This window comes from Coptis chinensis, chromosome 6 (assembly GCF_015680905.1).
Source record: "Coptis chinensis isolate HL-2020 chromosome 6, ASM1568090v1, whole genome shotgun sequence".
Classification (NCBI taxonomy): domain Eukaryota; kingdom Viridiplantae; phylum Streptophyta; class Magnoliopsida; order Ranunculales; family Ranunculaceae; genus Coptis; species Coptis chinensis.
Genome location: NC_141461.1, coordinates 38,994,248 through 39,007,275, shown reverse-complemented (window position 1 = coordinate 39,007,275; position 13,028 = coordinate 38,994,248). Strand labels below are relative to the sequence as shown.

Below are 13,028 nucleotides of genomic sequence, written 5' to 3'. Positions count from 1 at the left end.
CATAAAGGCAAAAGAACGAACTAGCTGAACAAACTAAGACACCAATTCGTCTACTAACCGAGCTACTGGGACATCCCAGAAAACCCAACTCGGTTAGCCAGCATTCAACGTACAGCAAAGACAAACCATTATCTAAAGCGAGCTGCCCAGGTTTCCCCAGGAAACCAGCTCTAATGTATCATAGCTTACAAGATAAGAACAAGCAAAAAACTCTCACAACTCTCCAATTCAAGAAACAGCAAACAAATTCTCAGTAGACAAGGGATCCAAGTTGCCTTCCGCGGTATTCCCATCACCCGCAATAGTTGAGGTATCAGCAACATTCACTTCCACAGCCACACTAGGAGCGACCTCATCAATAGGGAGCTCAATGACCTCCGAAGCAGTTGCAGGTAAGATAGGAGTATCACATGCATCTCCCAGTACATGTAACACTGGTGTACTGGAAGCCCCGCATTCATGCTCCTCTTTGAAAGCTTTTTACTCTGCCTCCAGCTCGAGATAATCAGAATCCAGAACATTGTAAGCCTCAGTAGCCTTCCGAGCGACGTCTTTACAATGCTGGGCATAACTCGTCACCCTGTCAAGCTCCATCCTTGCAGCACTAAGCTCCAACTTCGCTCCTTCTAGCTTGGTGCTCATCAAGATCTTCTCCAAGCAAACATTCTGGTGTTGTTTCTTCAGGTTCTCGAGTTCGTTGAGGTCGATGGCATGCACGTCCTGTACATTCCTCAACTCATCCTTCAAAGCTTCTGGACTCTTTATCCGATTCAAAGAAATCAGGCGATCTCTTTCAACTTCTAGTATCCGCTCACAAGCTGTACACGCAAAAATACCACAACAGTAAACTTTTGAAATTCAAATACGACACTACTGAGTACGCCCCATAGAGTGGACGACTTACCAAACAATGAGCCAGATCCATTAGCCTCAGGTTTTCAGCAAGGTCCTTGGAATCCAGCTCCTTGCGGTTGCCATCCAGAGCCATATAATAAATCATACAGGCTGCAGTCTTACTCAACTTGTAGCTGACATCAGTTCCCTTCACTGTTTGCTTCACCCCTTGGTCGTCCACATACACCACTTGGCGGTCCAAGTCGTCATCAGCCACGACAGACTTCCCACTTGCCTTGCTAGGGACCTTCAACCTCATCGTCGAGCTGTGGTCTCGAGGCGCTGGTGGCTGACTCTGACCGACCCTAAAAGTCTCCAGATCCAAGAGGCTCAGGTCGGGCGCCTCCCTCGACCTAGAACTATGAGAGGTTTTACCCCCAACTTGCTCACCACCGACATCGGAGCTACCACCAATGATAAGCTCCACTGCCCTTGCAACCTTAGCAGCCCTTGGCTCAGCCGCAATAGCTTTCCTCTTTAACGAATTGCTTCGTTCGTGAGGCATGAAATGAATTTCCTCTAAGTCCAAGGAAGCGCTACCGGACCCCCTCCCCCCTTCAGGTCACTTATTCGACCCGCCAGCCCCAAAGCTCCAGCCCCACCTACAGGTCGCTTGTGACTAGGACGGTTTCGGTTCCTTTCCTCCCTAGTCACCAGCTCGTCATTGCTCATCTCCATCACTGATTCACTGGAAGCTTCACGAATAACTAGGCCCCGAGCCCTTTTCTTCTGACTTTTCCTCTTCTCCCTGATAGCGCGACCTCCTCTTTCCACAAAGTAGCTCGCTACTTTGGGCAGTTTCCCTTGCTTCTGAACTCGAGTGAGCTTCGTAAATGACTCTATCCCCCACGTTTGGTTCGTTTTTTGATAATAACTCTGTAAAAGAAGCAAAGAAGCAGTTCAAATACAAACTCAACGGTCAGCACATCAAACTAATAAGACAATACACTATTACCCACCTAAAATGTTACAAACCCTAGTGTTCACACCAAATCCTATGACACAATAATTCCCAGCTACCAACAACGGCCTCTTCTCCCAAGCCTCATTACTTACACCATCCAGCACGCTAAACTTTCTGGTTCCTGTTTGCAGACTAAAGTTACAAGCCCGAGATCACTTCACAAAAAAATGCTCAGCAATGTCAGCGACCTCTATGCGATATTCACCACTCGCATTCAACAGGTCGAACACCCTAAGCAACCGCCAGGTATTACCCACGAACTGGCAAGGCGCTTTCCCACAAAAGTTCAAAAATTCACAGGCCAACTTCGAGAACGGTATCCTCATACCAACTCTTAGCTGCCCTTCGCAAATTGCTACCCCGTAGTTCGCCGGCGTGTACCTCTCACTGAACACGTTGGCTTTTCCCCCAATTCGTGTATCTCCAGGTCGCTTACATTGATCCCATAAGCTTCTCTCAGATCGGCGAACGCCTTCACCGCACGTTTATCTACAACCCTAGGGGGTAGCCTACTAGAAGACGACCCCTCGTCGCGACTTGAAGTACTAGCTACAGCAACCACAGAATTAGAGCGTTCATCATCCTCATCCTCCTCCTCCTCCTCATCCTCACTCCACTACAAAATAATTGACATATACCGACGAACAAAAACCGTCCTGGTAGAGCTACGCCGATGGATTAAAATCGTCCCTCGGCCGTCCTAATTTGCTTTGTCGCCATTGCTTTAGTTATGGACAAAAACCGTCGGAAAGGACCGTCGGTATAGAATATCTATGCCAATGGTTATGTGTGGGATTTTATCCGTCGATATAGAATATCTATGCCGACGGTTATGTGTGGGATTATATCTGTCGGTATAGGTCACCTTTGGCGACGGATTGGTGTGTGATGGTATCTGTCGGTATAGGTCATCTTTGGCGACGGATTGGCGTGTGATGGTATCTGTCGTTGTATACGAAACAATATGAATCACAGTTGATGTTAGCTAGGGATTGTGTCCGTCGGAATTGTTTTTTTTTTTAAAAAAAATTAATTATTATTATTATTATTTTTAAATGCTCATATTTTATTAATTCAATCAATGTTTACCAAAATCCTACATTTTAATCCATACCCAACTTTCTAGCATGAATGAACTATATATATATATATATATATATATATATATATATATATATATATATATAACTTGTGGTCATAATTCTCATCTTCAACTTACAAAATAAGTTCACACCTTGAACTTAAAAGAGAATTCAGTCTAGCAAAAACCATATTCATGCGATCACTTAAGTACCTATAAGTTCACATCCTCCACCACGTCCATTTAATTTCTTAAGTACTAGAGCAAAATAAAGATCACTAACTACTAGTTTTAGACAAAAGAGAAGTTCAATAAACACTTCAAGAAGACGAACTATGAGATGCAAACACCAAGAACTCTTTAGGCCAGATGACAGCTCCTTGCACAACTTGACCAAGTGTTTTTTGCCATGCATTGTGAGGGAAAGGCAAGATAGCATCAGCCCTATGCACGACCTGGACATAAACTTTGAAGTTCCCTTCTTCTAAAGTCCTTTCACCATACTCTGTGTTGGGGTCGACGTCTTGCACAACACCTCTAGCAACAAGTTCAAGCGGCCAACCTCCACGCAACTCACAGTCTTTGCCAATATAGTAGGCATTTTCCAGCTGAAAAGAAAACATTTTAATTAATAAAGATTTCACGTTAAAACAATACATACATGTAGATAGACGTGCACGTAGAGAAACTATATAAAAAGTCTACGACACCATTCATTACATTGCACGTGATTATTTTGTTGCAAAGAACGTAAAACATGGCATAAGAATAAAGTATATACAACAACACGTTGACCAGTAACACCAACAGAAACAACAGCAAAATAATTTGAGTCCATAGTTTCTAACTTAAACTATTGAAGTAACTTGGATATGTTTGATACATATGATGGGTGCCCAAGACCATGTGCTAGATAGTACATAACCCACTAATACCAACAGCAATGTGCTTCAACCTATTAGAGACTGGTTAGGCAACTCGTTCTCTCTTTTTACAGGTTCTATCTTCCAGAACAAAGTGAGTAGAAAACTAAATCTATTACTAACCTACCGAGCAAGAAATCAGAATAAACAAGAAACTAGAATAAATAAATTAAATTAAATTAAGCAAGTTGTTTCAGTGAAATTAGAAAACCTTTGATAAGTCAGGCTTCAGTTTCGAGATTGAAGTCTTGGGATAAAAACGTGCCTCATACAATTAGAGCCATTACTTATTTATGTGATGCTTCACATAGGTCCACTTCTTTTCTTGTTAAACACTGGGAAGTTTGTGTAATGTGTACTCCTTGAACTGGTGGATATGGTAGTTCAGTACGTATATGTTATCATCATCAGCTTATGAATCTAGATTATAATAGTCCCCCCCCCCCACGCTTTTAGTGTGAATGTCGGACACCTAGAAGTCTACAAAGACAACCTATAACATAAATGATTGACAACAGAAGCTGGACGACTTTCAGAAGTCTTCGGAGAATAGCCTAAGATATATAAAAGTCTTAATAGAAGTGAACACCCAGACTTGTGCTAACCCAAAAAAAAGCTCCTCAAATGTCACTTCAGTTCTGCAATAATCTCAAGAAAAAGAGCTTCAGCAATTGGAACGACAGCTCAACCAGTATCTCAAACAATATATGCATCACGGGACTCGGGAGCATTTTCGCAAAGTTATGGTAGACAAATGAGATACTTTCAGAGAATTGTGTAAAAGCAATTACCTAGAAACTAACTAAACAGGTAATAATGTTTAATGAGCTAGGACCGTTCTGTTGACTCTTAACAATTCCCTGAATTTTCAGTCGAGCAACATCTTTCAAGTACATCATACAAGACAAATGAGATACTCTAGCAAAGTTTTATATTAGGATCAGTGTAACTGCATTATGGAACCTCAATCAACAGATGAATTATCTTCTCTGAATCATGCAGAGAGTTTCTTCAAGCGTAGTTTTAGTTTTGGCAAGATAAATGGTTAGGCAGACTGGCAGACCCCTACCTGTGTTGATTAACATAATGAATGTACACTGTCCCTATCATATCATTATAAGCTATATGTTTTACTCCACATTCAAGACGGGGTACAAATTAACTGAACTAGTTGATGTACAGTAGAGTTGCAGATCGAAGGATGCAAAGTAGTCAGAAGCTTGATTCGATATAGTGTCTTGAAATGTTAGCTGAAAGAGCCGTAAATGAGGGGCAGCTAAACCTATGGATAGAAGCAAACTCTACTGCTGCAATTCATGGTTTTGGTTATAAGGAGATCCCTTAGAAGCTAAGCAGCAATGAAACCCAAATCTCCACTCTACTGCTGCAATTCATGGTTTTGGTTGTAAGTGTCACATGGTTCAATCCAGAACAAACCTACGCTGTCACACACTGTACTTCCAACTTGTCTATAACAAAATCTAATTTTTTTCTTTAATAACATTTATTATTTCATGACGACCACTTTGCCATGGCACCACCCATTATTACTACTACAACCCAAATATCAACAAGTAACATTTACCACCAGACGCCACGTGTCAACTCAAGCATTCCGTCGAAGTGATTTGGACGGGTTCGCTAAAAAAGTAGCGTCAGGTGAAGTGTGGAAGGACGCGTGGCGAAGTGCGAATGATGGGTTTGAGCAACTCGTTTATGATGCTAAAAAAGCAGCTGAAAGAATTGATAGGCAGTACTCAGTGTCTCGTCGAGTGAGCGAGGTAGCTCAGACTGCTAAATATAAAGCTCGTGAGTTGGATCGTGAATATGAGATTGGTCAGAAGTGGAAGTCTTTCAGTCTTGACTTTTCAAGAAACTTACCTGGGGTATGTCTGTATGTTGTTCATTTTTAGATACAGTCTATTTTTATATTATTAATGCTTATTTAGTCTGTTTTAGTTTTGTGGTAAACATTTTTAGATAAGTCTATTTATATTATTAATAATTACTAGTGCAAGACCAAACCTAAAGGAAGGACATCCAGAAATGGAGGGATGGCAAGTTAAGAAGCAAACAAGAGGAAAGAAGGTCTATAGCAATGGTGCTCCTGCAAACCAAACTTGTTCACAGGTGTCTTAATGAGGACAATTTTCTGGAATGCATTATTGGTAATGATAATACCATTACTTTGTGCATGAGTTAATAAACAACAAAAATGGCCAAAAGAAACAAAAAGGAAAGAGTAAAGAACAAAGCTATAGAAAGACAAAGAAATAGAAGGGTAATGATATTGTCTATAAAAAGAGAAAGTTAAGTTATTGATAGTTACCGGAGCAGTACTGTGACGACTAGCATGAGAATGTGGCGATGGAACATTGTCGTTGAAAGTTCCCCTTTGGCTCATAAACAGGCCTCTAACCTCTTCCATGTGCCTCGACATTTTAGCATCCATATTTGCCTCCATAGTTTCGATCCTCCTCTCAAGGAGAGTATTTGCCTCCATCAAGCCATCATTCTTTTTCATCAAAGAGTCTCCCTTTCGCAGTACAATTTTACAAACCCCTGTACCTAGACCTCGAAAACGACCTCTTTTATCTGGCCCAACCACCTGTTTTCATTGAGCAATTTATAACAAGTACAAAAACTAAAATAAATATCTATCATGATATTGAAACAACTATACCGTAGCAATTGCGTCTCCAGACAAATCATATTGCGACTCTGGATGCTCAGAGATGTGATTCTTAATCGAATTCTGTTAAAATTACAAAAATAAGATGAAAGTCATTCATTTTAAACTAAAGATGTATATATAAGCTAAATACATACTAAAACACTAACCAATACTTCCTGGCTTTGTGGAACAGTTTCCTTTGGTTTATGAATAAGCATATAGGAGTCTGCCCTTGTAATCTCCGATTCAGGAATACCTTTCTCCAAAGCTAGCTCATTCCGAGCTATAGCAACTGAAGTTCTGCCAAGAGATGAAGGCATGATCTGTTGCTCGCGATTCAGTTTGTTCCTTGCACTCATGGCCTACATATTTAAAGCAATGTCAAATCAAACTAACATGAAGCACTACCTATTAAAACATTGACACATACCTTAAACTTATCTGTATTGCAATAATCAACAAACCAATCCTCCAAGGGAATGTTACGCGATGCAACTTCTTTCACTAAGGAAGGATCTTCATCTTTGACAAAAGTTTCATACAACGTGTGCTTGTAGTTCCTCCATGCTTCATTCAGTTTCTGCCTTGTGTAGTCAGTATCTATCGTCTTCTCATATTCAAACACAAATTGGCGTCCCAAAGTCTTAACAACTTTGTCTTTGAGATCCTTAGCAATATGTCGCCAATCCTCATAACATACTGGAAAGTCTCGACGAGAAATGTATCCCAATCTTGTACCAAATTCACTAACAACGTCTATGGGTGTGACTGGTTGGCCTTTTCGGTTAGTCTGCATTACAAGTTTCGGACGTGGTTGACCCTCAATTTCTTCGATACCAATTGAAGGGCCTCTTTTTTTAGAAGATGCAGCTACGGATGAACTCGGAATGTTTGTGGCATCATCACCTGTACAAACAAACAACATTTTAAGCTTGTACCATACATAATTATTAAAAGAAATCTTAAATGTTAAACTGAAATTAATTACCCATGTCTTCATTGAGCTGATCATCATCCAGTGAGTTTGAACCACCAGGTGAGTAGTGAGTGTCCATGTTCACTAAATAAAATGTGGAATTTCATGAAGCAAAAAGCAAAAGAAAATAAAGAAAACAGTGACATTTCAAAGAGAGCATACAGTCAAATTATAAGATTCTAATAACATAACATAGGGAAAAAGAAGTTATTAATCCTATACTTGTGCTGATTTTCTGCTCCCATGATGACACTTCACAATCAATTATAATAGTTTAATGACATAAGGACATAATCAATGACATAAGGACATAACCAAATAGTTTAATTTTATATAATGCAATAACCAACAAAGAAATGGTCTAAGGTCTATTAGATCTTTGTCTCTTTTTATTTCTCCTATTCTCAACAACCACAAACACATCTTCTAGGTCATTAGGTACTAGATCATCCTCCACGGCTTCCACATTGGAAGGCCCTCCTATATCAATATTAATATTTATCGTTCTATCATCTGATAGCAGACACACTTCATCATGATCAGAATACAACTTTTTTGGAACCTCTATGACTACATGCCAATCAGGATCCATTGGATCCCTCGAATAAAAAACCTGTGCAGCACGCTCCTCGAAAATAAACGGTTCATCAGCCATGTGGTCTGAACTCATTAGGTTAGACAAGTTCACCAATTTGAGGTTTGCTTCTACATCTATTTTCACACCAGTTTGGGAGCATTTTACCCAATCACACTTGAACAAAATAGGCTTGTACCCCTCTCGATACTGTAGCTGGACAATTTTCCGAAGAACACTATAGTATTCGACATAGTCTTCAACTGGATATTTGTCCTTAGCACTAGACCGAAAAGTAGTCATGCATCTTGTGCTAACACCGCTGTTTTGGTTCCTTCATGCTCGTTCATGATCCTTGGTGACAAAGAGAAAACCATTTACACAATACTTTGTGTATGTTGTTGCCAAACCTGTAGGTCCTCTCACAACATCTTTTAACTGGACATCATTTGACTCTATGTACTCAACCTGTGTTTTCAACCATGATGTGAAATTATCACACAAAGGTATCCTTAAATGGCACTGCCCTTCTTCCTCCGGTTCTTCTCTGGTCCTCAAGAAATTTGGTGTACTTCCTACACATTATTTAACATGTTAGAAAGAAATTGCATTTGATTAAACTAGTATGCAATTCCAAACAATAATCTCAAGGTATACTTACTCCTGCCAATAATCATATTTAGCATGGCTTTTTAATACCCAATTCCGTGCTGTTCATACTCAACACCTTCTAACCCATAGCCATGACCCACACCAATTGGCCCAACCTCCTTGATAGTATGATCATAAATCTTATCAAACAAATCAGGTACAAGTGGAGCTTCATTTTCAGCCATCCTATCAAGTTTCTCTAGAATACCACCCCCTCCTTTATAGCCTGCACAATGAATAAGGGTCTCTTCTTTCAAGTAGCGCTCCGTAATACAGCCCTCGGGACGTGCTTTGTTTGAGACGGATCCCTTATAAGTCTTCATCATCCTTTAAACGACAAGGAACACATTATAGGAATAACATTAATAGGAAACAGAATTTGCAAGACAACAATTACAAAACTAATACCTTTCGAATGTATACATCCATCTCGCCCAAACAGGACCACATTCACGAGCCTCCTGAGCAAGGTGAATGGGCAAATGCATCATGATAACAAAATGTGATGGAGGGCAATGTCTCTTGAGTCGCGCACAATGTCTTAATCATATTTCTTTCGAAAGTACATTGAGTGTTTAGACATCTATTGTTCTAGCACATAAAGCACCAAAAAGTACAAATGCTTTTGATGATGGATCGAGCTTCCTTTTCTGCGCCATCTCTATAGGCATGTTGAATCGCTACCGGGAGCAAGTCTTTGCATCAAGATGTGATAGTCATGTGACTTCAATCCCTTTAAATCTACTGAATCAGCCTTGACAATATTAGACCAATTACTACTAAAACCAACAGCACACTTTAGATTAGCGAATGTATCAAGAAAGAATTTCTTCTCCACTTTGTTAAGCCAAAAAATTCCGGCTTCATAACAGGTTTTACCATTCACAGGATAACCAATACCTCTTTTTAATTTTCAAAAGCTTCAAGTCTTTGCATGCCTTGTCATTATCCTTGGTCTTTCTTTCGAATTAAGCATCATTGCAATCAAGATTTCACAAAAATTCTTCTCAATATGCATGACATCAAAGTTATGAAGAATTTGGAATGTACTTCCAATAATCCAACCCAAAGAATCCCCGACCTATTGGTAAAACACGATTCACCTTCATTTTCTCGGTTATCATCGCACTCAGTAACATTGTGTTTCTGTTTGCCTTTCCCAACTTTTGGTTTTAAGTTCATTGTCATAGTATCAACCTCGATCCCAGTTAGCCTTGTTGGTGGCTCCTCTAGCTCTTGAGTTTTATCATAGGTGCTTTCTCTTGTATCATTTCTAGCTTCATGTAACAAAGGCAACCAACGTCTACTTCTCATGTACACATGCTTACCTCCATTGCGAAGCCAAAAAGAAGCAGTCTTTGGACCACAAGCTGGACAACCAAGTTTTCCTTTAGTCTTACAACCGGAGATATTTCCATAAGTTGGAAGGTCATGTATTGTCCACATCAAAAACAGCGCGCATTTTAAATACGTCTCCTTTTGATGCATCTTTTACCATTACCCCTTCATGCCACAAGTCATTCAACTCCTTGACCAATGGTTGCAAAAACACATGAATATCTTTACCTGGCTGTTTTGGACCTTCGATGAGTGTTGTGAGCATAGTGAATTGGGGTTTCATGCACAACCAAGGTGGAAGGTTGTAAGTCACACACATCACAGGCCACGAACTATACAATGAGCTTAATGACCCAAAAGGATTGAAGCCATCAGTTGCTAGCCCCAAACGGACATTTCGAGGTTCGGAAGCAAAATCTGGGTATTGTGTATCAATTAGCTTCCACACCCCAGAGTCAACTGGATGCCCCAAAGTACCTGGAGGGGACTTTCCAGTTGAATGCCAACGCATAGCCTTTGCTACCCAATCCACTCTATATAATCTCTTTAACCTATCGCTAGTGGAAAATATCTTAAAATCTTCAAGCAAAGACCAAACCCCTTTCTTTCTTTCCTCAATGCTTAAAGTTTTAAACCTCGAGACCCCACAAATATGACAAGAAACCTTAGATTTGTAGTCTCCCCAGTATAACATACAATCATTTCTGCACGCATCAATTTTATCATACTTCAATCCTAAATCTTTGATTATCTTATCCGCATGATACATATTTTTTGGTGTGTTATTCCCACTTGGAAGCACCAACTGAAATAGTTGAAGCAATGCAGTAAAACTTTGGTCAGTCCACCCATGTGTGATCTTCAAATTAAATAATTTCACTACAAATCTAAGAATGGTGAAGTCCTTATTTCCAGCATACAATTCACTCATCGCCTTACGCAAATTAGAACTAAACTTAACATCTTCAAATAAGTCATTTTGTTCATTATGTTCTCCCATTAGCGTATCCAAATTATCACCACCAAGTTCCCCCACCACAGTGTTAAGGGTATTAGCCATGTCCGTTTCATTATATGCATTATCACTAAAACCTGATCCTTGTTCAACATACTGATTTTGTGCTACTTCACCATGCACGAACCACACATTATATGTTTCGTCAAAGCCATGCCTAAAACAATCTACTTTGACGTCATCATGGGTCTTGGCCGGGCCTTGGTTTAGGAATTTGCCACATGGACAGGGTATGACCCTTTTATTACGATGGTGTATCTTCGTGAACTCCACAAATTTCTCTAAACCAGCTATAAAACGCTTATCTGGATATTTCAAGGAAATCCAACTTTTATCTATCGATGAAGCGAAAGCATCCATACCACTATATATAACAAAGAAAAGCTAGTATGTAAGAAGCATCAACCAAATCAAATAATTAGGCATCAAATAAATCTATGATTTAGCATTCTAGAATGCAATACTAAGCACCTCACCATACAATGCAATGCATCCATGCTAAGAATTAAATAGATGGAGAACTAGAATAGCTTCATTTTCCAACAACAATTTTCATGCAAAATATAACAGTTAAATTGTTGATTGTCTACACATGCCCTAAACCTAAAACAAAATAACAATAACCCAAAATTTCTCAAATCTAAGCCATGAATTAATACAATTATTTTACCAAAATAATAAAATAAATAAAGCATTAACAAAGTGCAATTAATAGAACCAGATCTAAACTATCTATAAATAAAACTATAACCATAACACCAATACTCAAAACAACGAATTTATAAACTATATCGTATAAAAGAAAAACCATCTATTTATAAGCTCAAAGTGAAAACACCAAATTTCTAAACACCTAATTTGCACAACCATTTATTTATAAGCTCAAATCCATATCTGTGTAGTTTAGGTTGTACTAGATCTATTGTGAAATAATAAGCCATTTTTCACTGTAATTTGCTTGTAGCTCTACAATTCTACGTTACTACATATAGGCAATCTCATCAACAGAGCCACAGAGGGATGAAAGTCCCTAAAGGTAATTGCCTCACCTAGCAACGAGAAGGCCCCAAAAGACGGTACTAGCACGAGCGTGTGTTTTTGTCCTTGTGAGTTGGTACTAGCACGAGCTTGTGTCACTGTCATTCAATAATGTACTTGGTTAAAAGACGGTTCTGAACATATATTAAGAAGTTTCCTATCGAAAAAAGAAGAACATAAATTAAGAAGCTTAAGAATAATTTCACTATTAGTACTTAGTATAACAAAGTGTAGACAGTGGAAGGAATTAATAAAACTCAACATGAAACCAGACGCATGCACTTGACCTGGGATTTTCAGAACTTGGATTACCACCAATATATGACCAACAGAATTAGGATGGCTTATTAATACTATAGATGTTTTTCACTGAATAATCATCAGTCTTTAAGAAATCTTTAGTGCGCTAACCTCAATTCCTCACTACAAAACTCGATCTACAAAATAAAGTGAATCTTTAGTGTGCTAACCTCAATCATCAGTCTTTAAGAAAATCTTTTTGAGTTGAGAGTTGCAGCAAACACTCATTATGAATGAGATAATAAATTGCCATTCATTAAAAAAAAAGAAACCACAGATATAAATTTGAACTTCTAAACACCAAATTTCTTCACAAAAAGAATATAGATATCGATGCTTAAAGTGAAAAAGATTGAAAATTTACCTGAGAAATTAACGAGCAAAGATTGTGTTTGGCTGCCTTAGAACAACGAACGGGTAAGAAAAAAACACTTCTCTAGAAAAAAAACTAGGAGAGAAAACAATGACGGCGTTAAATCTTCAAGCTCACAAAACTTTTGGGGGGAGATTTTCACCTTGGTGCCTAAATGTAAGTCGACGGTCCCCTAAAAATTTTTATTGTCTAAATAATAATAGAGCCACCGAGAAGAAATTTGGGAT

At 39.0% G+C, this 13,028-nt stretch overlaps 2 protein-coding genes across 2 annotated transcripts; both read right to left on the bottom strand.

Annotated features, from left to right (window-relative positions):
- Positions 1–3,043: 3,043 nt before the first annotated feature.
- LOC147492910 (uncharacterized) lies at positions 3,044–12,958 on the bottom strand. Its single transcript, XM_086567692.1, has 7 exons — positions 12,793–12,958; positions 7,525–7,596; positions 6,967–7,442; positions 6,704–6,898; positions 6,546–6,617; positions 6,192–6,470; positions 3,044–3,547 (listed from the first exon to the last, which is right to left on the bottom strand). Exons 2-7 carry the CDS (start codon positions 7,589–7,591, stop codon positions 3,260–3,262), a joined length of 1,377 nt encoding a protein of 458 aa, XP_086423818.1. The 5' UTR covers positions 7,592–7,596; positions 12,793–12,958; the 3' UTR covers positions 3,044–3,259.
- Positions 10,167–11,450, bottom strand: LOC147492911 (uncharacterized). The gene has a single exon (XM_086567691.1). It carries the CDS (start codon positions 11,448–11,450, stop codon positions 10,167–10,169), a length of 1,284 nt encoding a protein of 427 aa, XP_086423817.1.
- Positions 12,959–13,028: the final 70 nt, after the last annotated feature.

Excerpts from the sequence above, each read along its gene's own strand:
- LOC147492910 (XM_086567692.1), bottom strand. The coding sequence starts at position 7,591 with ATGGACACTCACTACTCACCTGGTGGTTCAAACTCACTGGATGATGAT. Across the intron at positions 6,899-6,966 it reads GCAATACAGATAAGTTTAAG|GCCATGAGTGCAAGGAACAA; the intron begins GTATGTGTCAAT and ends TTAAATATGTAG. Across the intron at positions 3,548-6,191 it reads GTCGTCACAGTACTGCTCCG|CTGGAAAATGCCTACTATAT; the intron begins GTAACTATCAAT and ends TTTTCTTTTCAG.
- LOC147492911 (XM_086567691.1), bottom strand. The coding sequence starts at position 11,450 with ATGGATGCTTTCGCTTCATCGATAGATAAAAGTTGGATTTCCTTGAAA.